This window comes from Monodelphis domestica, chromosome 4 (genome assembly GCF_027887165.1).
Source record: "Monodelphis domestica isolate mMonDom1 chromosome 4, mMonDom1.pri, whole genome shotgun sequence".
NCBI lineage: Eukaryota > Metazoa > Chordata > Mammalia > Didelphimorphia > Didelphidae > Monodelphis > Monodelphis domestica.
This window is the reverse complement of record NC_077230.1, coordinates 417,679,756-417,705,374: the sequence shown is the minus strand read 5'-3', so window position 1 is coordinate 417,705,374 and position 25,619 is coordinate 417,679,756. Positions and strand designations below refer to the sequence as shown.

General features: G+C 53.4%; 2 protein-coding genes across 7 annotated transcripts; one reads left to right on the top strand and one right to left on the bottom strand.

Annotated features, from left to right (window-relative positions):
• The first annotated feature begins 1,240 nt into the window (after window positions 1-1,240).
• Window positions 1,241-10,546, top strand: PLEKHG2 (pleckstrin homology and RhoGEF domain containing G2). 6 transcript variants are annotated; one of them, XM_056796098.1, is made up of 20 exons: window positions 1,241-1,642; window positions 2,044-2,198; window positions 3,880-3,977; window positions 4,120-4,424; window positions 4,609-4,709; window positions 5,215-5,281; window positions 5,432-5,478; window positions 5,590-5,740; window positions 5,923-6,072; window positions 6,195-6,389; window positions 6,701-6,793; window positions 6,880-6,966; window positions 7,066-7,099; window positions 7,191-7,289; window positions 7,442-7,507; window positions 7,596-7,634; window positions 7,834-7,850; window positions 7,960-8,160; window positions 8,270-9,215; window positions 9,332-10,546. In XM_056796098.1, exons 3-20 carry the CDS (start codon window positions 3,905-3,907, stop codon window positions 9,967-9,969), a joined length of 3,309 nt encoding a protein of 1,102 aa, XP_056652076.1. In that variant the 5' UTR covers window positions 1,241-1,642; window positions 2,044-2,198; window positions 3,880-3,904; the 3' UTR covers window positions 9,970-10,546. The 6 variants fall into 6 exon arrangements, with proteins under 6 accessions (XP_056652076.1, XP_056652080.1, XP_056652079.1 ...); XM_056796102.1 differs by having other exon boundaries at window positions 3,856-3,977; XM_056796101.1 differs by having other exon boundaries at window positions 3,853-3,977.
• A 4,461-nt stretch (window positions 10,547-15,007) lies between these two features.
• On the bottom strand, window positions 15,008-18,816 carry RPS16 (ribosomal protein S16). The gene is made up of 5 exons (XM_001363100.5): window positions 18,595-18,816; window positions 16,466-16,567; window positions 15,845-15,941; window positions 15,687-15,734; window positions 15,008-15,217 (listed from the first exon to the last, which is right to left on the bottom strand). The coding sequence occupies exons 1-5, from the start codon at window positions 18,640-18,642 to the stop codon at window positions 15,072-15,074; spliced, it is 441 nt and encodes a 146-aa protein (XP_001363137.1). The 5' UTR covers window positions 18,643-18,816; the 3' UTR covers window positions 15,008-15,071.
• Between the last annotated feature and the right edge of the window lie 6,803 nt (window positions 18,817-25,619).

Genomic DNA, 25,619 nt, shown 5'->3' with positions numbered 1-25,619 from the left:
TGTACCTTATTTATTACCTTTTAGTACCCGCTCTGCGTGTCCGCTCCCTACGGGCCGGGACTGTTTCCGTATATTTTATAGGGGCAGGTCTTTGGGGAACCAGCGCCTAAGACTGTCAGTCGGCTGAGAGGTCAGTAAATATTTATTAAGTGTCTTCTATGTGCGGGGCACGGCACTAAGCTTACCGGAGTTACAGAGAAAGGCAACAAGTCCCTGCCTTCAAGAAGTAACGGGGAACAGGCATCCGACATATAACTATATATAGGATACATCGGAAGCAACAGGGAAGGCTCTAGAATCTGGAAGGACATGGAAAGGTTATCTAGCTCTCCTCCAGATTACGTTTTTATCAAATAGATACGAGTTGTGGGAGGGGCAGGCAGGAAAGCCGTAGCCGATAGGTAGAAGGTGGAGCTTGACTTGGGAAAAATGACGAAGTGCCTGGCCCATAGTCAGCGTTTACTACTCTAAAACTGTTTTTGGTCTGGACCTGTTGTTTCTGTAGCAGGAAACAAATCATTAACTGCTATCTGTCATCAAGCCCCAGCCTCTCCCAAGTAAGGGGATGTGTGACCCTGGATAAGTCCCTTAACCTTAATTAAGTACCACCCAAACAGCCAGAAGAAGAAAGAAAAAGGAATCTTGGTTGAGGCTTTGATGGATGGGACAGACACTTGTGTGACACAAAGAAAAAGCCCGGGAAAGATGCTGAGGGGAGGGGGGGGAGCCAGTCGAAGGGACTGAGGATCCGCAAAAACGGACCCAACTCAATCGGGCCAGAGACCCGGGGATGAGGACTAGCATCAGAAGGTGGGAGCTCCCAGGCCTTCCCTCAGCAGTTCCCACGCTCCCACCCCGGGGCCCCCGGGCTATAAAAGGGAAAATTTTCCTGCAGTTGAAGGGAGGAGGGAGCCAGGCATCCGGATCCTTCGCCTTCCTGCGACCCCCCTCTCCCCGCCCCCCCAACCTCCAGTCCTGACCTGGTCAGTCCCACAGGCCCGGGAGGGGGTAGGGTGAGCCGGTCCGGGTGGCTCCCTCTCAGTCGGGGCAGTGGGCGAGGTCTCCCTCACTGAATATTCATGAGACTTGTTAACCCTCTACTGTCCGCTAGGTTTAACCCCACCCTCTCCCAATCCCCCTCCGGCGGGAACAGGATGTCTGGGCGGGAGGGGGCGGGGATGGAGGGGAGGGGGCGGGGAGGAGCCAGGCACCCTCCCCCCCACCTCCCGCCTGTTTGCCTGCCTGCCTGCCCGCCAGCCTAGTCCCCTCCTCCCGGCCCACAGCTGGAGCCGGCCCCCCTCCCCAGATGTGGCGCCGCCGCCGCCGCCCCCCGGCCCGGCCCGGCCCCGCACCCAGGGACTGACGGACCCACGGAGGGCGACAGCCAGCCAGCCAGTCTCCCCACCTCCCTGCCGCGGCGGTGGAGTGCCCCCGGAGCCCGCTCGGACCCTCCAGACAAAGTTGAGTCCCGCCGGGCCCCTTGGCCGCTCCTGGGACAGACACGCCGCCCTCCCCCCTGGGTGGCTGCGCTCCAACTCCACTTGCGTACTCTTCGGGAACCGGACACGCGCTGCCGCTGCTTCAAGTCCCGGACCCGCAGGGGTCCTGGGATCTGGGCCTCCCCCAGCCCCCCAGGGAGAAGGTGAGATCTGGGGGGGATGGCAGGGGAGAGGCGACCGGAGGAGGAGGGGGAGGCGGCGAGGGGAAGCAGAGGAAAGCGGGGGAGGGGCGGCTCCGGCCCGGGAACAATGAACAGGGGGCGAGCGGGCGGGCGGGGAGGGGGCGGGGCCGGCGCCGGACCCAGGAGAGCCCCGCTCCCCCTTCCTCCCCGGCCCCCTTCCTCCTCGGCTCCCTCCCTCTCCCCTCCTCCCCGAACCAAGTGATGCCTTGGGAGTCGGCTCGATCCCTAGGTCTCCTGGGTGGACGTGGAGACCAGACTCCCCTGGAACCCACACGAAATTCCCTGGCCCCCCCAAAGGCAAGATCGCGGAGGACTTTTGTGCAGATCCAGAGCCCCAGACATTCCTCTCCCTCCTGATCTAGACTCCTCCAGTGTTCTGGCTCTTAGAGCTGATCCCTGGGGATCCCAAGGAGCTTGGAGGGGGCAGACATAGGAAGTCCCTTAACTGTGGCTTGATTTCAACAAGAAAGTAATGGTCAGTCCAGTGCCTGAGACCAGCTCCACTCCCTGCTCAAAGGTAACAGACTGCTGGGGCACAGCCCAAGTTTAGGGTTGGAGGGTTGCGTTCACTTTTCCGAACCCAGAACTAGAGACAAAAGGAGAGACTGAGTCAGAGAGAGAAAGACAGACAGACGGGGTGGAAAGGGGAAGGTTCAGCTGGGACCCTGGCATCCTGCCTTCAAGCCTCCTCTTCTTTTCCCAGGGGACCCTCCAAGGAGCCCGCCCCCGCAGCCTTTCCCAGCCCCTCCTCTCAGATACACAGCTTCTCTGAGCCTCTCTTCCCTTTCTCCCTTTTTTCCTTCACTGTCTTCTCATCTCTCTCTTTCTCCTTCTCCCTGTTTCCCTTCACTGTCTTCTCATCTATCTCTCTCTTCATCCTTCTCCCTGTTTCCCTTCACTGTCTTCTCATTTATCTCTCTCTCTTCATCCTTCTCCGTTTCCCTTCACTGTCTTCTGTTTCTCTCATCTCTCTCTTCCCCTTCTCCCTTTTCCCCTTCACTGTCTTCTCATCTATCTCTCTCTTCATCCTTCTCCCTGTTTCCCTTCACTGTCTTCTCATCTCTCTTCATCCTTCTCCCTTTTTCCCTTCACTGTCTTCTCATCTATCTCTCTCTTCATCCTTCTCCCTGTTTCCCTTCACTGTCTTCTCATCTATCTCTCTCTTCATCCTTCTCCGTTTCCCTTCACTGTCTTCTGTTTCTCTCATCTCTCTCTTCCCCTTCTCCCTTTTTTCTTCACTGTCTTCTCATCTATCTCTCTTCATCCTTCTCCCTGTTTCCCTTCACTGTCTTCTCTGTTTCTCTCATCTCTCTCTTCCCCTTCTCCCTTTTTTCTTCACTGTCTTCTCATCTCTCTTCCTCCTTCTCCCTGTTTCCCTTCACTGTCTTCTCATCTATCTCTCTCTTCATCCTTCTCCCTGTTTCCCTTCACTGTCTTCTCATTTATCTCTCTCTCTTCCTCCTTCTCCCTGTTTCCCTTCACTGTCTTCTCATCTCTCTCTTCCTCCTTCTCCCTGTTTCCCTTCACTGTCTTCTCATTTATCTCTCTCTCTTCATCCTTCTCAGTTTCCCTTCACTGTCTTCTGTTTCTCTCATCTCTCTCTTCCCCTTCTCCCTTTTTCCCTTCACTGTCTTCTCATCTATCTCTCTCTTCATCCTTCTCCCTGTTTCCCTTCACTGTCTTCTCTGTTTCTTTCATCTCTTCCCCTTCTCCCTTTTTTCCTTCACTGTCTTCTACTCTCTCTGTGTCTCTCATCTCTCTCTTCCCCCTACTCCCTCTGTCTCTCTGTCCCTCTCCTCTCCTTCACTCTCCTCTCTGTCTCTGTCTCTTCCTTTCTTCTCTCTTGCTTGTCTCCTTCCCTCTCTCCTTTCTCCTCCTGACTCCTTTCCCTTCTCACACTCACATCTGTCCTTCCTTCAAGGGGACAGTAAGACAGAAAATAGGTCTCGTCTCCTGTCTGTCAGTCTGATTCCTTTCCCATTCTCGGACCCTCCGTCTCTTCCTCTCTATCTGGCTCTGCTGTTCTCAGTGTCTGTCTCTCCCCACTTCCAGTGGCCCATGGACTCCCAGAGACGCCTTGATTGGGGAGGGGAGTGTGTACTCCTGGTCCCCAATCCTCAGGGTTTCTTCCCCTCCCTGTTCATCCTACCCCCACTTTCTTCAAATGCCAGCAGCCTCTGTCCTTTCTGCTGCCCCAGGCCGTTGCTCTGAGATCTTCCCGACATGCCTGAAGGAGCTCACAGCCTGAGTCTCAGCAAACCCAGCCCAAGCCCAAGCCCTGGCTGTAACCACCGAGGTGAGGGGAATGCCTAGAAGCTGACATGAAGCCTGTTTGCATCTCCCAGGATGGGCAAAGGGCTGTTGGAGGGGAGCGTGTCAGGTGACCCTGGAAGCCTGCGGTCTCCTGCTAAGCCCAGCCTGGTCTCTCCTTCCTGCAGGGCTTCCCCCAGCCCTGCCCATGGCCTCCCCCCGAGGATCTGGGAGCTCTACATCTCTGAGTACTGTGGGTTCTGAGGGGGAGCCTCATGCAGGCCCCAGCCCAGGCCCCAGCTCCGGCCAGGCCTGTTCTGGGCCAGCCCTGGAGCCCCTGCCAGGTCCCCCCATTCAGCTGCACCTGACTCCTGTGGGGCCTAGAGGGGAGCCGGGCCAGGGGACCAGGAAGCCCTCCCACCTGGAGCGAGTGGCCCGGGAGATTGTGGAGACAGAGCGGGCTTATGTGCGGGACCTGAGGAGCATCGTGGAGGTGAGGGGGCTCTTCCTCAGACTCCCTAAATCTAGTGCCCATCTGGGTGTCCCAGAAAACTCTCCTCCCAAGAGCCCCCTGGGTCCCACCCCCCAAGCTCCCTGCTTTCAGCCATCTTCCAGTTCCTGCCCCAGCTGGAAGGCTGGACTTGGGGGATTGGAAGACCCGGGTTTCTCCCCTGCAGGATTACCTGGGCTGTCTGGTGGCCAATGGTCCTCCTGGCTTGACTTCAGAACATCTCGGGACCCTCTTCTCCAACATCGAAGACATCTACGAGTTTAGCAGGTCAGAAGGAAGGGAGTCAGCCAAGATTTGGGGGAGACCCGAGCCCGTCCTGGGGGATCTGGGGTTGGTCTCTCATGGGGATGACGTTACTCTTTCCCCTCGCCGCCTTTCATGACAAAGCCAGGAAACCCCCCTGTATGGCTGCTTCATTTTACAGATGAGAGAGTGGGCTCAAAGAGGGTCACAGCTAAGTGTCTGAGGCAGGATTTGAACTCGGGCCTTTCTGGCTTCAATTCCAGGACTCTTACTATGCTGGCTCATGCCAGCAGTCAGGCTTTTTCATGAGGTGCCCTCTTCCCATGACTCTTTTCAGCTCTGAGAACTGAACTCCTGATTTGGGGGCCGCAGCATGCTTGTCTGGGTTTGGACCCGAGGCGTGGGTAGAAGGACTTCTGAATCTGGGGGTACAGAGATCTCTGGGCTCCCGGACCTGGGAGAGGACAAGGGGTCTCCCTTCACAACCCAGGGGTCCCCATTATGACCTGTCCCGCTTCCTGCCCCACAGCGAGCTCCTGGAAGACCTGGAGAGCAGTAGCAGCACCCACAGCATCGCCGACTGCTTCGTGCAGAGGGTGAGCGCCGCTCCGATGCCAGGGACAGCCTGACGGGAGGTCAGGGTTGGGAGACGGTCCTGGGAGGGGCGTAGAGCAGTGGGCTTGACAAGGGGCCGTTGGGGCAGTCGGACAACCGGCTTCTCCACTGACCACACTCTTTGCCCACAGAGTGAGGAGTTCGACATCTACACCCTCTACTGTATGAACTACCCAAGGTGAGGCTTCTCCCTCCCCCGGCCCCTTCTGGGGAGCCCTGACAGCCCGTTTTCCCCCTCTGTGATCGGGGCCTCAGCCCGGCCTCCTCTGTGACCCTCTGCCTCCCCTAGCTCGATGGCCTTGCTACGGGACCTGTCACTCTCCCCTCCCGTGGCCCTGTGGCTCCAGGAGCGCCAGGCCCAGCTCCGCCACTCACTGCCCCTCCAGAGCTTCCTCCTCAAGCCTGTGCAGCGCATCCTCAAATATCACCTGTTACTGCAGGTACGAAGGGGCGGCTCTCCAGGGTCCTGGAGCAGAGGGAGAACAGGGAACGTCCTCCGCTGCACAGACGTTCTGCCCTGGGGCTGGGGGGCGCCTGTGGGGGAGCCGGAGGGAGTCGCCTGGCCCCATGCAGGCCCCTGGAAGGCCTCCCCATCCCACCTCCTTCCTTCCTGCCCCCCCAGGAGCTGGGCAAGCACTGGCCGGAAGGTGCGGGCGCAGAGCAAGGCCCCGGAGGCCGGGAGGTGGTTGAAGATGCCATCGTGTCCATGACGGCGGTTGCCTGGTACATTAACGACATGAAGAGGAAACAGGAACACGCGGCTCGCCTGCAAGTGGGTCTGGGACTTGGGGATCCGGGCAGGCTGCCCCGGGAGTCTGCGGCCTTCGGGGCCTGCTCCTGGCCCCTGGCTGACCATCCCACGGGTGCCTGTTTGTGTGTCTCCGTGTACCGCAGGAAGTTCAGCGGCGGCTGGGGGGCTGGGGGGGCCCGGAGCTAAGTGCCTTTGGGGAGCTGGTCCTGGAGGGCGTGTTCCGAGGTGGGGGTGGCCCGCGGCTCCGGGGGGGCCAGCGCCTCCTCTTCCTCTTCTCGCGGATGCTCCTGGTGGCCAAAAGACGAGGCCCTGGGTATAACTACAAGGGGCACATCTTTGTGAGTGTGGGGCTTCCCCTGCGGAGGGTGGGCACGGAGTGGGCTAGACCCAGCCCAGGTCCTAACGGGGGGGGGCATCCCTGAAGGGGGAGGAGCACCTCTGGGTTCTGGGGGGGCATTGGGGGGGTGGAAGTTAGAAGGCCAGAGTGCTGGGAGAAGGAAGTCCATCCTGCATCCTCTGAAGCGAGAAGCTAAGAGGCTGGATCTCAGGATGCCCGGGGCGAGAGATGGGCTCCAATCCTTGGGGTTCGGGGGGCCCGGAGGCTACGAGGCCTGGCGCTTAGACCTCCTTCCCCCCTGCTGCCCTCCAGTGCTGTAACCTGTCTGTGAGTGAGAGTTCCAAAGACCCCCTGAGCTTCAAGGTGGCTGACGTGACCATCCCCAAACATCAGCACCTGCTGCAGGTAACCGGAGGCCTTGGGGGCCCGTGGGGCTGGCCGGGGCTCCTCCAAGAGCCCCCCACCCTTACCTGGCTCCCCCCCACCCCCAGGCCAAGAACCATGAGGAGAAACGCCTGTGGCTTCATTACCTCCATCGCTTAATTGTGGAAAACCACCCAGCCTCCATTCCTGCCAAGGTGAGGGGTCCCTGCCCAGCCCCCCAGCGGCCAGCCTGGGGCCTGCCCGGAAGCCCTGGGAGAGCCCCCTCAGACAGCCATTTCTCTTGTCTCTTTCAGGCAAAGCAAGTCCTCTTGGAAAACACTTTCCACTGTGAGTGAGAAACCTGGCACGGCCCCCTCCAAGGAATGGGGTGAGGGATGGGGGAGACCCGTGTCTGCCACCCCAAACTCTTCCCTTGTAGGTGCCCCCGAAGGACAGCCCAGCTGTGAGCCTCTCACACCCCCTCTGGGGTCCCCCCGCCTCCCCGAAGGCCGGAATTTCACCGGTCGAAGGACAACAGGTACAAAAGGCACTGGAGTGGCTCTTCCTGCAGCCTCGCTCCCTCCTCAGGCCCCCCATCCAAGAGTCTCATTCCTTAGCCGGGGCCTCAGGGAGGGGGTGGAGGGTGGGGACCCCAAAGGCAGGGGGCGAGCAGCTTCTTCCACCCTACAGACCCCTCCCCATCTCTGAGCAGTCCTGCAGGGGCTTCGCCTGGCCGAAGAGGCCGAAGGCAGTCCGGTAAGTGGAGGGCCCAGGCAGGCGGGGTCGGGAGCGGGATGGGGCCAACTGCCCCAAGTCACTTACCTTGCCCCACCCGCCCCCACAGAGCCAGCAAAGGAGTCCCACATCATGTTGCCACAGATCGGTCAGTGTCCCCCACAGCTCCCTCTGGGGCTGGCTCCCCGTGCGTGTGCGCGTGCGTGTGCGCGTGCGTGTGCGTGTCCGTCCCTTGTTTCTCCCCGGGCTGTGTATGTGTACGCTGGTGGGGTTCTGGGAACTGACCAGCAGAAATTAAGCGGCTCCCTAATCTCCTTTGTTCTCTCCTGCCATCCCTTCTCCTCCAGCCGGATCTAGGCTCAAGGTAAGCAGCGTCTTCTCTGGCTCTTTGGGGGTGGGGGTGGCTACCTGGCTCTCTGGGGGTTTGGGGGGCTGGACACTGGGCCTCGGCTCTCACTGTTCCCCTCTGGTAGCATGCTGGCAGCGAGGGGGAACTGTTCCCGAAGTCAGAGCCTCTCTGCAAGGCCCCGACCCCTGAGCCAGCCCTGGTCCTGGCCTCAGGAACCCCTGAAGACCTGGAGGAACCAGCTCCCCCCAACCTGGGCCCCCCAGGGCTCTCTATCACGGAGGAGATCATGGAGTTGCTGACTCAGAGAGGTCTCCAGGAATCAGGGGTGAGCCTCTGGGCCCTTCTTGGGATGATAGAGGATTAAGTCCTGTTCAGGCACCGAATTCCGGACCTGTACCAGCTGAAGGCCCTAACCTTCGCCCTCTTTCCTCCAGCTTCCACCCGTGGACGTTCCTGAAGCTCCCCAATTCCAAGGGGAGCCCGAGTGTCCAAGTCATAGCGGGAATGTTGGCCCAGAGTCCCCAGCCCCACCAAGCACAGAGTCCTCTGAAGAGGCGGAGGGAAAACAGTTAGGGGACCGAGCGCCATCTCCCCTCCACGTCCTAGAGGGACCGGACAGTCCCGAAATTTCCAGCATTCCCGAAATTCCAGGCACTGCAGCGATTTCTGCCATTCCCCAGCTTCCAGACATTTCCCAAATTCCCAGTTGTGAGGACAGTCCCCAAATTTCTGACCACTCCCTAGAACAAGGGGAGCCCTGCCCCCAAGGAGCAGTTCAGGATGGGGATTCCAGTGGAAAGACAATCCCAGCAGAAAAGACCCATGATGGAGCTGAGCCCAGACAGGACAGCCAGTTGTCTGGAACAGAGGAAGAGGAGGAGGAGGAGGACGACGAGGAGGACGAAGAGGAGGAAGAGGAAGAGGACCCAGAAGAAGGAGAGCTCTCTCTCACGTCTCCCCATAAGACGGGTGATCTGGAGGCCCCAGCGTTCCACTCCTGCTCAGAGATCCGGAGGGCATGGCGGGCCATGGAGCAAGGAGCCATGGAAGGAAGGAGCTCCCAGGGCAGCATTCTGGAGCCGCTGCTGATTCTGGAAGAGTCAGATTTCAGGGGAAACTGCAGAGTGGGGTCCCTCTCCCGGCTCCTTGTTGGCGCGGATGGGACCAGGAATGGCGACGGCCCCAGCGGTGGCTCTGCTGGTTCCGAGAGGGTGGCCACTCGAGTCCGGGAGTTGGCGCGGATGTACAGCGACCGAATCGAGAGACTCCAGAGGGCAGGGAACCAGGCGTGTGTGGCGGGCTCCCGAAGGAGAACCCGGGGCCTGGTGCATTCCCACCAACTCCTGGTACCCCCAAAGGAAGAGGAGGAACTTCGGCCTGGTGAGTGTCCCAGAGTCAAGCACTGGGAACCCGGGAGGCGAGGGGAGGTGAAGGCAGGGGGGAAGGAGGTGGAGTGCGGAGGAGAACGGTGACTTCCTTTGTGTCTCTCCCTCTAGGGCCTCCCCCTGTTTTTGGCCACGTCCTAGTCCGAGAGGTGAGCCTCCCAATGACCTGTGCTCAGGCCTCGGTGGCTCTGGTCCCAGCAGTGCGAGCCCAGGCTGCCGCCCCATTGCTCACCAAAAGGCCGGAGCCTCTCCCTGCTGGAAGGCCTTGCCCCCCCGAGGCTGGCGGACTCCTAGAGCCTGAGGTCCCCCAGGAGGAAGCCTCGAACTTCCCCAGTCCAGAGGCTAATCAGCCCACGCCGGAAGCCCTGGCCCCCAGCCTACCTACTCAGGGACGCCAGCTCTTGGGGCCCAGTGCAGCCGCCCTGTCCAGGTACCTGGCTGCTTCTTGCATCAGTCAGAGTCTGGCGAGGAGAGGGGCCAGGGTCCTCGAAGGTGAGGCTCCCCTGGCCTGGAGGCCCTCCCCACCCAGGGGTCCCTGGGCCTCGGCCCCCTCATCCCGAGCCCCATCACCACCGCCCACGACCCGGCCCAGCTACTCTACCACGGTCAGCATCCGAGTTGGGGGTGGAGGGCGGCTGGGTCCGGCTAAAGCCCAGGTCCGCCTGAATCATGCCCCTCTGCTGACCTCCCTGGATCTCCCAGGGCAGCGCCGGGTGCAGGGGGCAGCTGAGGCCACTCCCAGAACATGAGCTGAATGTAGGGGTCCTCCAGAGACAAGGTCAGGGCTGGCGCCATGCTCGGGTCTCCAAAAAGAAAGACCTGAAGATATGTAAGTCCCTGAGAAGAAAAGACTAAGGATATGGACCCTTGGATCCTACTGGCTGGCATTGTGCCTCAGTTTCCCCACACACTCCCCCCCTTGTCCAATACAGAGGTCTGTTCGGCCCATTAAGTGCTTTGAAAACCCACAGGGGGCTGCCTCTAATGTTATTAATAATTAATGTTATTAAGTATTTTCTATGTTTGCACATTCCCTGGGTGGGGGCGTCCTCAGATGTACAGCTCTGCATAAATACTGTCTACCCCGCCAGCCTTCCCCCCACCACATTGCAGGAAGGGAATTCTCTGAAGGGCATGGGCTTGGGGATCTGGGTAAGGAAGGACCCCAGATTCTACCTACTGTTTCAGGGGAGCGTGCCCTAACCCCCAAGACCCTCTCTTTCTCCTAGCACTGACCCCAGCCCCTCACTTCCTCTCCAGAAAACGCAAGGTCCTTGTTTTGAGAGGACCAAACCCCACTCCCCCAATAAATGGATCCAAGCTGTTTTTCTTTTTAGTGACTGGATAAAGGGGAAGCTTTGGGGAAGCTCTTGGTCTGAGGGCAGAAATGACTCTTGGGAAGTCAGAAACTATGGGGGGAAGGTTGAATATCATGGGCAGGGGCCTGTGTTTGGAGCCTGGCTGACTCCCTTTGTGAGCAAGGCCAATCTCATGTGCCTGAACCTTCAAAATGGGGGCTTGGAAGAGAGGGAGCCTGGGAGGTAAAAGACACCTCAGGTCTGACACCGACAAGTGTCGCCCAAGCCACTGGCCTGATGCTCTCAGGCTTTCTGGTCACTTTGGACAGTCGCAGAATTTCTGATCATTCTCTAGACAGGGGGGAGCCCTCCGAGCAAAGGTGAGGGGCAAAGCCAGGCTACAAACCGGGGCCTCTGACTCCAAAGACATCCCACTTCTTTTGCTTGTCCAAGACTCATTAAGCTGTTCTCCACAAGGTGTGCAGGGCACAAACTGCTGCCTTTTCCAGGGCAGGGTGCTCCCCTTAAGTCATCAGTGGTCCTAGTCTCCTTCCAGATGACTAGCGTTGGAGTCAGCTCAAACTTTGCCTCTGATCCCCCTTGGCTCTGTGACCCTGGGCAAGTCACTTAACTGGCCTTATTTGAAAAATGGGGATAAGAAGGGTTCCTATTTTGTAACAAGGGAATCACTTTAAAAGACTGATATATATTAATTTAAGGTCGCCAAGGAATCAGCTATGCATTTCCTAAATGAAAAACTCAAGTCAGCCGTCAGCCTTTTTTGGAGTTTAATTACAATAGGAGTAAGAAAGGAATTAGAGATAGAGAGAGAGAAAAAGGGAGAGAAGGGAATAGGGCTTAAATACCCCTTCTGTTTAGGCTGGGCCAAAAGGCCCAAGCCCTTAGATAGCTGGGGCAAAGAAAAGAGATCAGTCCCTATTACTCACGTGTCCAAAATGGAGAAACAGTCTCAGAGGCCCCCACCTTCAGCTTCCTTCAGAGCAAGCCTCTCAGAGTACACTGCCACCACTCCGACCAACTCCTCAAAACCCCCCCTCTGAGTCTCTAGACCCCCCTGATCTTTAAGGAAACCATCCAAGTTGCCTCTCCTCAGTTCTCACATCTACCAATCCCTGTCCATCAATTTCCCTGTGCCAATGGAGGCTCTAGCTTAACCCAGGACCGCCCAGAGGCTTTGCACATGTCTGTTGAAGGTCATATTTTCAAATGATTAAATCTTTGCTCCTTTGCTACAGCCCTTTCTAAATCCTGTTAACCTGAGTAGGGTAGAGATTGGAATAATTAAATTTTGATCTAGGCTGCAGCCCTTACTCAATCCTGTTAGGACTGAATAGGGTGGAGATTGATTCCAAGTATCTCCATTGTATCAATTCTAAAATCAATCATGACTCAAAGAAATTCCTGTTCTATGCTTAAGCATAGGTCAAAGTCCTTTCCATTGTTCAGCAAAAGGTTTCTGTCCTAAAGTAATCTTAAGAAGGGAAGAGAAGGAACCTCCCATGCCAATGGGGTTCCCATTCCAATAGACTATCAGTAAGAAATTTTCCAAGTATGAAATATCCCAATGGTGAAATTTCCAACATTTATAAGTCTAAGGAATTTTGAGGTTTACAATTTCCCTGGGTGCTTGTGTGGATGACTTTGCAAGAGGGCTTTCAGAGAATCGGGGTACAAAGAGCTGGGAGAACTTCGGCCAGGGCCCTGTCCTCCAAGTGGTCTGGGACGCCAGAGAAGTGGCAGTTCCTGCCCCAACACTTGGTTCAACTAAGAGGGTTGGGAAGAGCCCCCCCAAAGGGCCACTTCCCTGGGGCTTGCTCCAGGTTGAGCTGTGAGGTCAGCTGAGCCCTGAGAGTCTGGCTGGTACATCCTGACTCAGGGCAGGATGTCCCCAGAGTCTGCCCACCCTGGGAGCCGCGGCTTCTCCCAAGCCAAGTTCTGCCTACCTCAAGCCCACAGGCTCACCACGTGTCCATCCCTCCCCTGGTTTCTCCATTCAGACCAGCTGCTGAATTAGTTTCCCTTAAGAAGCCTCCTACCCACATGGTTCTTTGTGGGTGGGGGCTGGAGCCTTGGAGTGATGGCCTCAGCCTCCTTCCCCATGGCCTAAAATGGGCCCTCTGTCGCTAGCAGGGAAGGGGACCTTTGGGATACCCACCCACCTTATAAGGGCTATTCCCAGGCCTTGCTTCTCCCACCCACGGCTTTCCAGGATGCCATCCAAGGGAAGGAAGGAAAATTCCCAGCCAACGCTCCCAGTCAGCAAGCATTCCCAGCATTCCACTCCCCCCTCCAACTAAGGCAAGTAGGAGAGGGGGAATTCTGTTTTGCATCTTCCTCCTCCCCCTAGGGGAAAGGGGGTGGGGCATACAGCTCCAGATGTATCCCAGCTGTTCCCGGTCAAAGAAATAGGGAAAGCCACGTCCTTCGGAAGCTGAGACTCCAGCAGCGGAGGGAACCTAGCACCTCTGGCAATGTCCTCCAGGCAGGTCCAACCCTGGAAGTCCCAGATCCTCCCTATCAGATATGGAGGGAAGGAAGCTTTTCTGAGGCCAGACCTGGTTCTCTTTGACTTATGGCAGATTGAAGAGCTTCTTGAAGACCAGCCAAGTCACAAAACCTCCCTGGGTCTGCGTCCTCCAACTTTGGAGCAGATAGCCCAAGGCCTCTTCCAGTCTATTTTCTCCCTTCTCATAAGACTTTCTTCTGGGTGGTAAATGCCACTCCCTCCCCCCACTTAAGATTTGGCTCCTATCCACTAGTAAATTAGCCCTTGAAGTTGGTTAAACAACCCTTCCCAGATAGCCTAAATGGAATAATGGCCATGAGAAGAGCTGATGGGTCTTAGTGACTGGATGGGTCCAGGGGCCATAGTGGGGAAAGGGATTCAGGGGATGGATGCCAAGGATCCATAGCCAGGCAAGAAGGCAAATGCCCTCAATTTCTTCATGGAGTCTTCAGGCCATTGGATTCAGAGCTGGGCCACCAAAGGTCTAGCCCAACAACCTGACTTCAAGGATGAAGATCCTGAGATCTAAGGAAGTCACACATGATACCAGTCCATGTTGACCAGGTGGTGGTCAGGATTTGAATGTGGGGCCTCCTTCCATTACACATCTTCCACTTGTCTGCATCTTTTTGTCTTTTCAGTTATGTCAGAGTCCTCATAACTCCACATGGGCTTTTCTACATGTAGATATTGGACTGGCTTGCCATTTCCTGCTTCATATTACAGATAAGGAAACTAAGGCAGAGTTAAGTGGCCCATGATCAGGTCAGTTACTTAGTGTGAGGCCACATGTGAACTCAGATCTTCCTTAGGCACACTGTGCCATCCAAATGCCTTGGCTATGTTTGAGTGGGACCAGATGTCCCTGGGGGAGTCCCACTGTACTTAAGCTTTTGTTTCTAATACACCACATCCCTGTTTCCTCCCCATCCACTGGGGATGATCCAAGTTTATCTTGGGAACTTTGGGAGTCATCTATGCATCTAAGCAGCCCATTTAAATCGCAGGCAAACCCTAAACATGCTTCTGGGTCTTCCCAGTGCCTATTAGTCAACACAAGCTCCTTAATCTGTAGTCCAAAAGCCCCCACATCTTGGTTTCCCATTGAGATAAAAGCTAAAGTTGAGATGACTTACTAGGCTTAGCCATATATCTCCATGCTCCCTTCCTAGAAATTCTACTACACCATCTCCACTGACCAGTCCACAACCTGGCAGTCAGGCCTCCCTTTCCTTTGTCCCATACCTGTTTTACTTAGAGTGCATGCTTTTGGAAGGCAAGGCTGTGCTGCTAATGCTGAAAGGGCACCGAGAGCTCCCATGTGCTACCAAGCATCCTTACCCTACTTGAGTCAGTATCAATGGTATCCATAGGCATTTCACCCTCTTCTGTCCCATTTCCAGCCCACTTTTCTTCCAAACCTTCCATGTTTAGAAATCTTTATCATTTGACTCCCTACTATAATCAAACACATTCTGGTGACCAATTTAACTCCTAACCTTCCATCTTAGAATCAATACTATGTATTGACCCCAAGCCATAAGGGAAGTCAATAGATTTGCCCAACAAGCGTCACACAGCTAAGTGTCTGAGGCCAAATTTGAACTTGGGACTTGTCTCTAGGCCTGGTTCTCAGCCCATTAGGCCACCTAGCTGCTCCCTCCCTGTTGACTAATTTTGACAGATCAGCACACAGAAGGCTTATTCCACTGGGAGAAATTCTAACTATTGATCACCAGAGACAGAAAATTGCTTATTCAATGGTATCAATCACATCTCCTTAAGTATGGGCATCCTGAGAGCCAGGGCTCAGTCATTTTGCTTCTAAGACACAGGAAAAAGAATTCCCTATGTCAGCCTGGTGCCTCCAATGAGGAAGGATGGCGTAAAGGGGGCTCAGTTCCAAATGTTGTCTCTTGGAACGAGAGGTTCCATCTACATTCAATATCAACTTAAAGCTCCTTAAGCCTCAAAAGGTGATGATACCAAATTTATTGCAAAAAGACCCACAATCCCAGCAATTGCCTTATCGATAGGATTTCTGGTAGCGAGCCCGGGCCCCAGGGCCACCAAACTTCTTGGACTCGCAGCGTCGAGGGTCAGCCACCAGCAAAGTTCGGTCATACTGAATGAGGATGTCTTTGATTTCCTTCTTAGAGGCCTCATCCACATCTGACAGGAAAGAGAAGAGATGTTATTGGGCCAACAAAACCAGGTTCACCCCATTTGGGTCTAAAGGCAAACAGTACCTAGAGGCAGTTTATAAGGGAGACACAGGACTAAGAGCACTGGATCTGAAGCCAGGAAGATCCAATTCAAATCCTATGTGACCCTGGACAAGCCTCCTAATCTCTCCTAGTCTCCAGTTTCCTCACCTGTAAATGGGGATTAAAAACTATACCCACCACCCTGGAAAGCTTGTATGAATTAAATGAGATAAAGTCCTTTATTAGCCGGACTGGTTCAGGTGCCATAGCTATGAAGAAGCAAGAAGCACCCAGCAACCACTCTTCTAAGAAAAGGCTCAATGGGTCCACTTCTGACCATTTTCCTCTCATGCTCACAGGGCCTAATAGGAAATAGGAAGGTATGGAAATAACTTGAATTTCAGCTGACCACATAACCCCCATGCTTTACTTACATTTCTGGTAATAGGCCACTAGGGCTTTGGAGATGGACTGCCGGATAGCTGCAGAGGAAGATGGGGGGAAGTTAATAATGACTATGTATTCCTGACCCCTGAGAATACCAAGAGGCTGTTTAGAGAAATTCCTGGGCTCCTTTCACCCCAAAACTCACCATAAATTTGGGCTACGTGGCCTCCTCCCTTCACACGGACCCTGATATCTACACCAGCAAAACGTTCCTTGCCTAGGAGGAGGACAGGCTCCAAGAGCTACAAGATAAAGAAAAACCCAAATCAGGAGAGGGCAAGTATGGGCAGACCCTCCTTTCAGTTATCCCCTCCTCTGATACAATCTGGGGTCACTCCACCTGACCAGAGTATGCTGAACTTAACTGCTCCATAGGTTATCTCCCATCATTATTATTGTATTCCTCTCACTGAAGAGTGATTTCCCTGCCTAAAAAATCTCCTTGGCTATCCTTTACACATCAGGTGATTTCCCTCCCACAGGAATCAACATAAATTGCAGCAATGGGATGCTGGGGCCCTAGACGACCCAGTCCTCAAGGAGACTGCAAGAGCTTTCAACAGATCAGGCTAGAAATGGTCAGTCCAAAATCCATAGATCAAGATCAAAAAAGCAGCCCAACTTTTAACTCTTCTCCAAAAAGAACAGTCTTGGAGGTTGCCTCTGACTTTTTTCTTCTTCCAGAAATGAAAAGAGCTTTAGGAGGTGGGAAGGTATAGAGGAGGATTCTTCAGGTCTATGCGATGGGAGGTCAGTTCAGGTATACCTTGTATTGCAGGGTTCGAGGCTCAATCATCTCCAGGGGTCGCCCATTCACCTTGATCAGCCCATTGCCTCTCTTACAGTGGGCCACAGCAGTGGCAGTTTTCTGGGAAGAAAGAAAACTCTCATTTCTACATGTTTTAAGGATTTCAAGTTCTCCTCACAATAACCTTGCAATGTAGGTAGTGTATGAATCAGCTTCACTTTATACACAGAAACTGAAGCTAAGGAATTAAGTGGCTGGCCCAGCCAGCATGGCGGAGGTCCTATACTACAAGTCCTTTCACTGTATTATAGGCAGGCATACCACAGATGTGCAGAGTACTTTTAGTATAGTCCTCAGAGGTAGGTAGGAATATCATACCCATTTTAAACATGTTTAAAAGATTCTGTTTACACAGCTATGAGGGACCCAAACTCACCATAGCTAATAGTTTCCAAACCAAAACCTCCAACTCACTGAGAACAATATGCCAAGGCCCTGTGAGGTGTGGCATAATGGATAAAGTACTAGATGTGAATTCAAGAAAAGATTCAAATCCTGCTTTAGACACTAGCTACCTGACCCTGGGCATCTCCTGCTGAGCCTGTGTTCCATCTTCTTTAAGGTAGGTACCTATCTCACTAGTTTTGTTTAGAAGGATCTAAGAGTTATACACACAGATAACTTTAATCATCATGTAACTTACAAGTTATGTGCAGGAAGCACAAAAGCCCTTAAATCCCATCCTCTTCTGGCCTCATTTTCCCCATTTCAAAATAAGGGAAAATAATAATGTTCTTCAGGCCAACATTACTGTTAAGATTTTTTTTTAAGTGGGAGAATGGGAGGAAGCCACAGATTATAACATAAGGAGTGCCACAATTATAACATAAATTTGTTAAGGATAAGGCCTTTAAAAAACCCTCTACCTTCCACCCTGAAATCAATACTGTCTATTGGTTCCAAGGCATAAGAGCAGTAAGGGCTGGGCAACAGGGGTTAAATGACTTGGTCAGGGTCCCACAGGAAGTGTCTTGAGGCCAGATTTGAAAACAAGAATTCCCAACTCAGCCTGGTTCTCAATCCCCTGAGACACCTAGCTGTCTCCTGGGGCCTTTTTTAAATGGCCAAATACTCAAAGTGTTTGAGTTGGATGCTAAGAACTTGAAGCTATAGCCTCAAATGGTAGATGAATATTTTGCAAAAGGGATGGGGGAGGGGGAGAGCTGGGTGGCTCAATGGTTTGAGAGCCAGGCCTAGAAATGGGAGGTCCTAGGTTCAAATGTGACCTCAGACACTTCCTAGCTGTGTGACCCTGGGCAAGAGTACCCCAGTCCTTACAATTCTTCTGCCTTGGAGCCAATAAACAAGTATTGATTCCAAGAGGGAAGGTAAGTGATCCAAGGACACGTGTTAATACCCAGTGGAATTGCGCATTGTCTGTGGGAGGGGAGGGAGGAATAGAATATCTTTGTGACCAAGGATTGTTTGAAATTGACCAAATAAAATTTTTAAAAGAGGGAAGGGAAGGGTTAAAAAAAGGATTGGAGATGTTATAGCTGGTTGGGTTGCTGAGCGTTGCGGGGGGGGGGGGGGGAGGGTACCTCGGATTTGAATTATCTCTTCTACAGTTGTTTGGTGGAGTTGGGGTTAGGGAACACACGGGGGTGATGGGTTCTTCGAAACTTTATAGACTTTAGTATAAAGGGGAAAGCCCTAGGCTCCAAGTAGGATACAGATCAGGAAGAAGGCCGCGAGCCTCGGAAATGAGTCAGGACGCGAATCCAGGTCCACCTAAGCTCTTCCCATCGAGTCCAGGGATTTTCAGGGGACCTCTAATCTTCCCCCAGCTTTAAGCTTTACAAAGCCCTTTTGGTGCAAGCCCCTACCACGGACCCCGGCTTTGAGGAGAATAAAGCTTTGTTCCGTGCTACACAACTAAAGGACGTCAGAACCAGGATCTGAACCCCAGACTGGCTCGGTCCCAGTAGCTCCGGAGACCCTGGGGAACGCGCCGAGTTCGCTGGGTCCCTGGAGCAGACACGTGGGACCGGGCACTGCCCGACTGGCGGAACCGGAAGTCCCTTTCCTCTTCCCTTCCCCCAGCTAGCCCCCTCCTTCTCACCCCCCCTCTGCGGACCCTCACGGACCTTTCGCCCAAAAACCTGGACGGACTGGAGCGGTCCCTTGGACGGCATGTTGCTGGCAGGCGGTGTGGGCGGTGCGGGCGGTGCGGGCGCAGCGGCGGGGGAGGAAGGGCTACCGAAGCCGGCGAGGAGAGGTCCTAACCCGCGCGGCTCTGAAGCACGAAAGGGAAGGCCGGCGACGCGCGGGCTGTTTTCCAGGGTTTGCGCAGGCGCAGATACCAGAAAGAGCCGTGCGCCCGAGAAAGGGGGCAGGGCCTGAGCGGTGCGGCGGCTGCACTTTACGGCAGAGGCGGGGCCTAGCGTTAGGTAGGCGAGGGGAGGGGCCTGTGACCTCTAGTGGAGTGACGGAGGTTCCTATTGGCCAGCTCTTCTCGTTTGCATCTCCTGATCCTGCCCCCAACCTTTCCAATAGTCCCCATTTTCTCTTAGGGCTCCTCACGCTCAGCGTCGCTCCCCCGGTACATCCCCCTCTTCTGGTTTAGTTTTCTCAGTGTACTCTCCCGAGCCCTCAGAACCTCTTCCCTATAGACGGCCTTCCCTCTCCCCATCCCACCTACTCCCTCTCCTTTCTCCGACTCTCCCGTTTTTCCACTTCTTCATCTTCCAGGTCTACTAGAGTTCTCCCTTCAAGGCCTCCCCAAGACCCCCACCTTAGGTTGTCCTCCCGCCCTCTTGGGCTTCCCACCAGGGACCACCCACCTCCAAACCACTGCCAGCACCTCCCATCCCTTTATTCAGGCTTCCCTCCAATGCCCCTTAGACCCCTTCCAGCCTGGGGAGCTCCACTCCTTTGAGTTGCCTCAGTTTCCCCAACTTAGCCCTCAGCCTTGGAAGGTCAAAGGTAGGAAGGGGTGTGTCTGTGTCCCTAGGACTCTGTGGACCCAGGGCGCCTCGTCTTCTTCCCTGACCTTCTCCCTGGCTGCCGGCCTCTGAACGGGGAGGGGCCCGACCTCCAAGCCCAGCCCGGGACCTCCCACTTTGACATCCCGGTTAGGAGACCCGGACAGCACAAGGAGGGGCGGGGGACACCAACGGACATACAGATGGAGACAGTGCCAGGGAAACAGGACGAGCATGGGCAATCTGTCACCTAAAGACCCATGCATGAAAGTCATATCATAATAATAGTAATGCTAACTAGCATTATATAAAGCAAGGTACAAATATTTTCTCAGTTGAGCCTCAGAGCTACTCTGGGAGGTAAGTGCCATTATTATCCCTATTTTAGAGATGAGGAATCTGAGGTAGGCAGAAGCTAAGTGATTTCCTTAAGCTCACAAAGCTAGGCGTGGAAGGCAGGATTTGAACTCATGTCTCCCTGACTCCTCTTCTCCCATAGTCAACTCTGCATCTGTGATCCTGTAATGTAGGTATGAAACATGGACACACTATGGATGGATGAGGGACATTTGAGTGTGGCTGGGGGTGTTCCAAACGGTTCTCCCCAGCCCCAACCCTGGGTTATCTCTGACCCCGGGGGGCATGGTGAGATGGAGGGGGGGACTAATGCTAATGCCACTCTTCTCCTCCTTTTGGGGACTTTGCGGTTGAGGGGTTTCTCTGCTCCCCAGAGACTCACAATTCAGCGCCTCCCACTCTGTACTCTGACCCCTGTCCCTCCTGTCTGCTTTCCAGGTGCCTGAGTCTCCCTGCTCCACAGGACAGGGAGAAGGGTAGGAGAGGCCCTCCCATCCCCTCATGTGGCTCTTCTGGATCTTCCTTGTGTTGGTTCACCCCCTGGGGACCCCCCCTCTGCGGCCCCCCAGCTGCCCTTTGGAGCCCTTCCAGGGACTTATCGCTCTCTTGGAGGCCCTTGTGAGGAGTTGGGCTACTAGGGGGAGGGAATCTGGCAATGGATTGGGGAGGAAAATGGTGGAGGAGATGGGAGGGCATGTGGAAAAATGAACCCAGGAGTTCTGGTGGTCACATCTCTACCCCCTCCAATCCCAGGGTACTAGAAATGATGGGACACTTTATACTCCGGACAATCTCTCTGTGAGTATGCTTTCCACTCTCCCACTCCCCATGGGGGGGGGCTAGTTTCTTCTTGATTTTGGGGGGAGAGAAAGGGACCCTCAAAAAGGGGCAAATCTATCTATCCTCAGAGGGCCCTAAGCAAGAGTATAATTTGCAATCCTTCAGCCCTTTCCTCTGTATATATCAGGACTCCCGTATCTTGGGAGGCATGTTCTGGTGAACCATGGTTTGGGCCTTCCAGAGAGGGCATCTCAGGATGGGGGTAGGGAGTCTCCATCCACATATGTTTAGCCAAGGCCATGGGGAAATGGAGTTTAGAGTTGTCTCTGGCAGGGGTCCCCCAAGACAGGATAGAGGTGGTGGGCCCTCAAAAGGTGTGTCAAACTGGGGGAATGCTTAAAACAAGATGGGGGCTGGGATCCAGGCTTCTGACATGGGACCCCCAGGGCAGGATGGAGATGGTGGGTCTCTGCAGGTGTGCCCCATGGAGATTCTGCACTGCTTTGGGGTGGAGCTGTCTGTGATTGGGCATGAGGAGGGCCTACCAACAGTGAGGGCTGTGAACCGGCTGCAGCGCTCACTGGGGGCCCTGGGCCCCCATCTCTGGGGGGCCAGGGTGGGAGCTGCTCCAGGGCTCTGCCCCCCCTGCGAGGGATACCCTGAGAGGCCTGTCCCCCAATTCTTGGCCAAACTTCTGGAGCTAATGCAGGTAGCCTGTGCTGGGGCCCATCAGGTTGGGTAAGGGGTATCAAACCCCCTCCCCAACTCTCCCCAAGGCACTAGCCCTGCAGGTCCCAGGAGACATTTTCAGGTATCCCTCAGGGAAGGAGGGAAGGGGTGAAGGGAGGGGAGGGAAGTGGGTAAATGAAAAGGGAAGGGAATGGGCAATCTTGGATGACTTCTTTGGTCTTGTCCTCTAAGACCTGACTTTCCCCCACCCCCACCCCTACTTTCAGGCTGGAGACTCTCAGACTCCAACATTCATGGGGTCCCTGGCATGCCAACAGGTCCTAGGGTGGGTGGGAAACCAGGAAAGGCCAAGAGGAGGCAAACATGATGAATGACTTCAGGGAGGTCCTGAGCATCAGGGACACTTGGCTTCTGTTTCCCTAGGAGAAGGTGGAGTGGGTTGCTTCCCTCCAGGTGCAGCACATAGCAGGCCTTTAAGTGTTTATCGAATAAATGAATTAATTCATGGAGTGATTGATCTATAAACCACATCCCAAAGGCACACTCATGAAATACTTTATTGACCTGAAGCTTACTGCCTCTGCATAACCCTGGACTTGGTACCACTTCACATCTGAGGATGCACCGCCCCTCTGCCCAGTCTGAGACTCAGACTCGTCACCTTGCACCTGGACAGTAAAAGCCAATTCCTTGCCTGAATCTTCTCCGATGACCGCTCGGCCCCACAAATCCACCAACCAGGTGAAGCCTTCCCAAGCATAGCCCAGAAGAATTCCACAGCACCTCATGAAGCTCTTCTGGGTAGGCCCTCCGGCCAAACTGGATCTCTTACATCCCTGAAGTGGACATCAAGGTTCCCAGCCTCAGCGTCTTCATTCTCCAGCTTCCTTCTACCTGCAGTGACCTCCCCACTAACTACCTGTCCAAATCCACTTTGTGCTTCCTTCAAAGCCCAGCTTGGTGGAGGAGAAAGACTATTGGGTTTGGAGTCACAAGAATGGTCATCCTTCTTGAATAACTGAGTGATGTTGGACGAGTCTCCTTCCCTCCACAGTAAAGTGAAGGCATCAGACAGGGTGGTCAAAGACTGGATGCCTTGTGGCCTTCCTCTAGGGCTGCCTTCTGCTTTGCTGGTCTCTTTAGTGTTTTTTATGTTTCATACATCCTGCCTTATAGCGTTTGGTGAACATGGCTTTTCCCCACCCACTAGGCTGTGTTCTGGGATCAGGCTTCATTTATCTTTATATTGACCTCAATGACCAGCACACATTAAATGGTTGTGAAATCACACTTAGGCTGGGCTTGTTTTTTTTTTATTGAAGAGTCTCTTTGAGGTCCACAAAAGCTACCCCATCCACTCCACAGATTTAAGGAGGACAAAGCAATTCTTTTTTCCTTCTTCAGGGCTGCCCCTCCAGATTGACCTGTTTGGAACAGGGTCCCCAGCAGTTCACCTGGGACAAAGGTCAGTACTTAAGACCTGAAGGAGGCCTGAGAGGTCACTGAGAGCCCCCTGGAGTTGTTCCCTAGGACATTTAGGGTTGGGAGATTCTGGGGAGCAGGAAGAATGGAAGGATGGGACTCTGACGGATGGTGAGGATCCCTGGTCTATGGTATGTTTAGGAGAGGCAGGGTTGGTATCAAGAGGGGAGGGGTATTCAGGCCTAGAGGTTGGAGGCTACTTCAGATACTTTGGGACTGGGATTTCCAAAGATTAAAACCAGCTGTGAGGAAGCAGGCAGAGACAGAGGAAAGAATATCAGATTTAAGGCCAAGACCAGGGTTACCTAACATTGATCTGATATTGGATGTGACAAGCCCTGAGCTTAGGGCATGAAGGGGACTTGAGACCCACTATACCCCTGGGGAAATACCATTCCCCAGCTCAAGGGCCACCCTCCCAATCCCACTGTGAGGTTTACCTTTAGAGGATCATGGGGCTAGAGCTGGAAGAGTGTTCCCATGATTCCCTAGGTGGTGCCACAGGGTACAGAGTACAGGCTTCAGACATTTCCTAAGTGATCCTGGGCCAGTCAAGTTGACTCTCAGTTTCCTCAACTCTAAAATGGGCATAATAGTAGCCCTTCCCTCAGGGTTCTTCTGAGAACCAATTCAGATAACATTTGTAAAGTGCTTTGCAAACCTTCAAGGGCCCCATAGGTTAGCTTTTAGTATTGTTTACTGTTATTAGCCAAAGTCCTACTCAACTCTAGTTGAATCCTTAGGCTGCTTCTTTCTAACCCTAATCCACCCAACACTATTATTGCAGGATGCCTTTGTCACTGGAGGGGAGGGGGGTTGGGTCAATAATATCAGGCTCAAAGTTACAGATAAAGAACCAGGGAAGGGAAGTTCCTTCTCTAGAGCTGAAGCCACAGAGAATATAGCTGATGATCCTGATATAATCCCATTAAAAAGCTTGAAGAATCCTCACACCTTCTAAAGTAGGTCAGTCCATAAAGACATTATTAAGCACCTTGTTTGAATAGACCAATGATGGGGTAATATCTTGACTACTGCCTCCAGTGTGAATTGGATTGAGTTGTACAAAGCCTGCCAGCCTCACTCTCTTCCAGATTCATCCAAATCCAGTGGCAGGATGAAAGTCAGAGCAACTGGTGATGGCTGTAGAACAGTGATGGTGGACCTTTTAGAGACTATGTGCCCTGCCTCCTCCCCCTTACCTCACGCAGGGGAGGGAGAAAGCACTCCCATTGGGCTACTGGGCAGATGAAGTGAGGAATGTTCTCAGCACACACAGAAGCCAGGAGGAGAGTGGCCAGAGAGCTCTGCTCCCTTCTAGCTCTGCCACCTATGAGCCACCCACCTTATCCCCTGTGCACTCCCAATTGGGCTGCAGGCAGAGGGACAGGTCACACATGCCATAGGTGCCATCACAGCTCTAGAATGACCTTGGCAAATGCTTCAGTCATCTTTATGGCTGCTGGAACAAAGCATTCTCACTCACCCATTCTGCCCATGCTCAGGGTAGATACTTCCTCTAACACCTATGGTTTTGAGGCCTGTTGGCTTCCTTCAACCTGGTTTAGCCCACCTGCCAAGATTTTTGTAACATTTAAAAGAGTGGATGCCATAAACTGTAAGAATTAAAATGGTTGAGGTTATAAACTGTAGTGAGTAAAATAGTAGAAGATTCACATTTTACTGGTGGGTTGTGCTTGCTGCACCTGTCACAGCTTCTTGGAGTCATAGATGAGAGTTGGGTGAAAGATGGACACCAGAAGTGGATGAGCAGCCCTGTCATGGGCTTGGCAAGCTCTCCCACCTGAATACCCCATACAATACCTACTTAGTGCCAGGAACTAGGCTAAGTCCTGGGGATACAGATAAGAAAAAGATAGTCCCTGCCCACATGGAGCTTATAATTAATTGGTACAAACACACAAAAACCTTCCCTCAGAGTCTCAGCTGATTGGGTTAGCTAGCTCTTTCATTTTCTGATTTCTTGCCAGATGAGATTGGGGAAGAGGGAGCTGAGGGAAAGCTTGACAGACTGACTCAATTTATTAAAGATCTATTCATGGTTCTGTGTAAAATGAAGCTCCCTCTTCAACTCATGGCTCACATGCAAAGTAAATACACCAAGTCCGAAATATTGAGCACAGCCTTATTGACTAACCACCAAACATTTTATTCAGTAAAGGGCACCTGACTAAAAGAATTAAAAATTCTCATGGAGACTAAATTCCTCCAAAGAATTGGTAAGTTGAAGAACAAATCATAGAAGAAATTAGTCATTTCATCAAATAAAATGACAAGCTTGTGAAGTGTATTGAGACAGTTGCCTTTTGTGGAAAATATATTTCTAAACACATCAACAAAAAAAGAGAAAGGGAAGTTGAATGAATGGGCATGCAAATAAAAGAAAACCTTAGAAAACCAACAAATTAAAAAACCCAAATAAACACTGATAAACCTGGAGACCCCAACCAGGCAACAGGAAACTGCAACATGGTTGCCAACAACATCCCACCCTTCTCAGGGCCATCCAATGAAGTTAATCCAAGGAGCTCACCTTCCCAGAGACACTTAATAGACTAAATCCCCTAATGCTATACTAATCTCATGATTCCCCCACTAAAGTGAGACTCTGTAACTGTCTACTAGCATTGGGCTCTCTTGCCGCTTTTCTCTTTGATTCCCCCACCTGCAGATGGAACGTCATAGCCTTTCTGGGCTATGTTTCTGGGCATTGGACTCCCCCTTGCTGCTTCTTCCCTCATTCCTCCCCCCTCCTTTTTTCCTTCAGTAGCTTTGCTCTATTACCTATTATCTATTATCAGTCAAACTGACGCCTTCTGATAATCCCATGAGATGGACTAAACACCAAGATAAAAATT

Excerpts from the sequence above, each read along its gene's own strand:
- PLEKHG2 (XM_056796098.1), top strand. The coding sequence starts at position 3,905 with ATGCCTGAAGGAGCTCACAGCCTGAGTCTCAGCAAACCCAGCCCAAGC. Across the intron at positions 4,710-5,214 it reads GACATCTACGAGTTTAGCAG|CGAGCTCCTGGAAGACCTGG; the intron begins GTCAGAAGGAAG and ends CCTGCCCCACAG. Across the intron at positions 9,216-9,331 it reads AGAGGAGGAACTTCGGCCTG|GGCCTCCCCCTGTTTTTGGC; the intron begins GTGAGTGTCCCA and ends CTCTCCCTCTAG.
- RPS16 (XM_001363100.5), bottom strand. The coding sequence starts at position 18,642 with ATGCCGTCCAAGGGACCGCTCCAGTCCGTCCAGGTTTTTGGGCGAAAG. Across the intron at positions 15,942-16,465 it reads CTCGAACCCTGCAATACAAG|CTCTTGGAGCCTGTCCTCCT; the intron begins GTATACCTGAAC and ends TTTATCTTGTAG. Across the intron at positions 15,735-15,844 it reads CCACGTAGCCCAAATTTATG|CTATCCGGCAGTCCATCTCC; the intron begins GTGAGTTTTGGG and ends CTTCCTCTGCAG.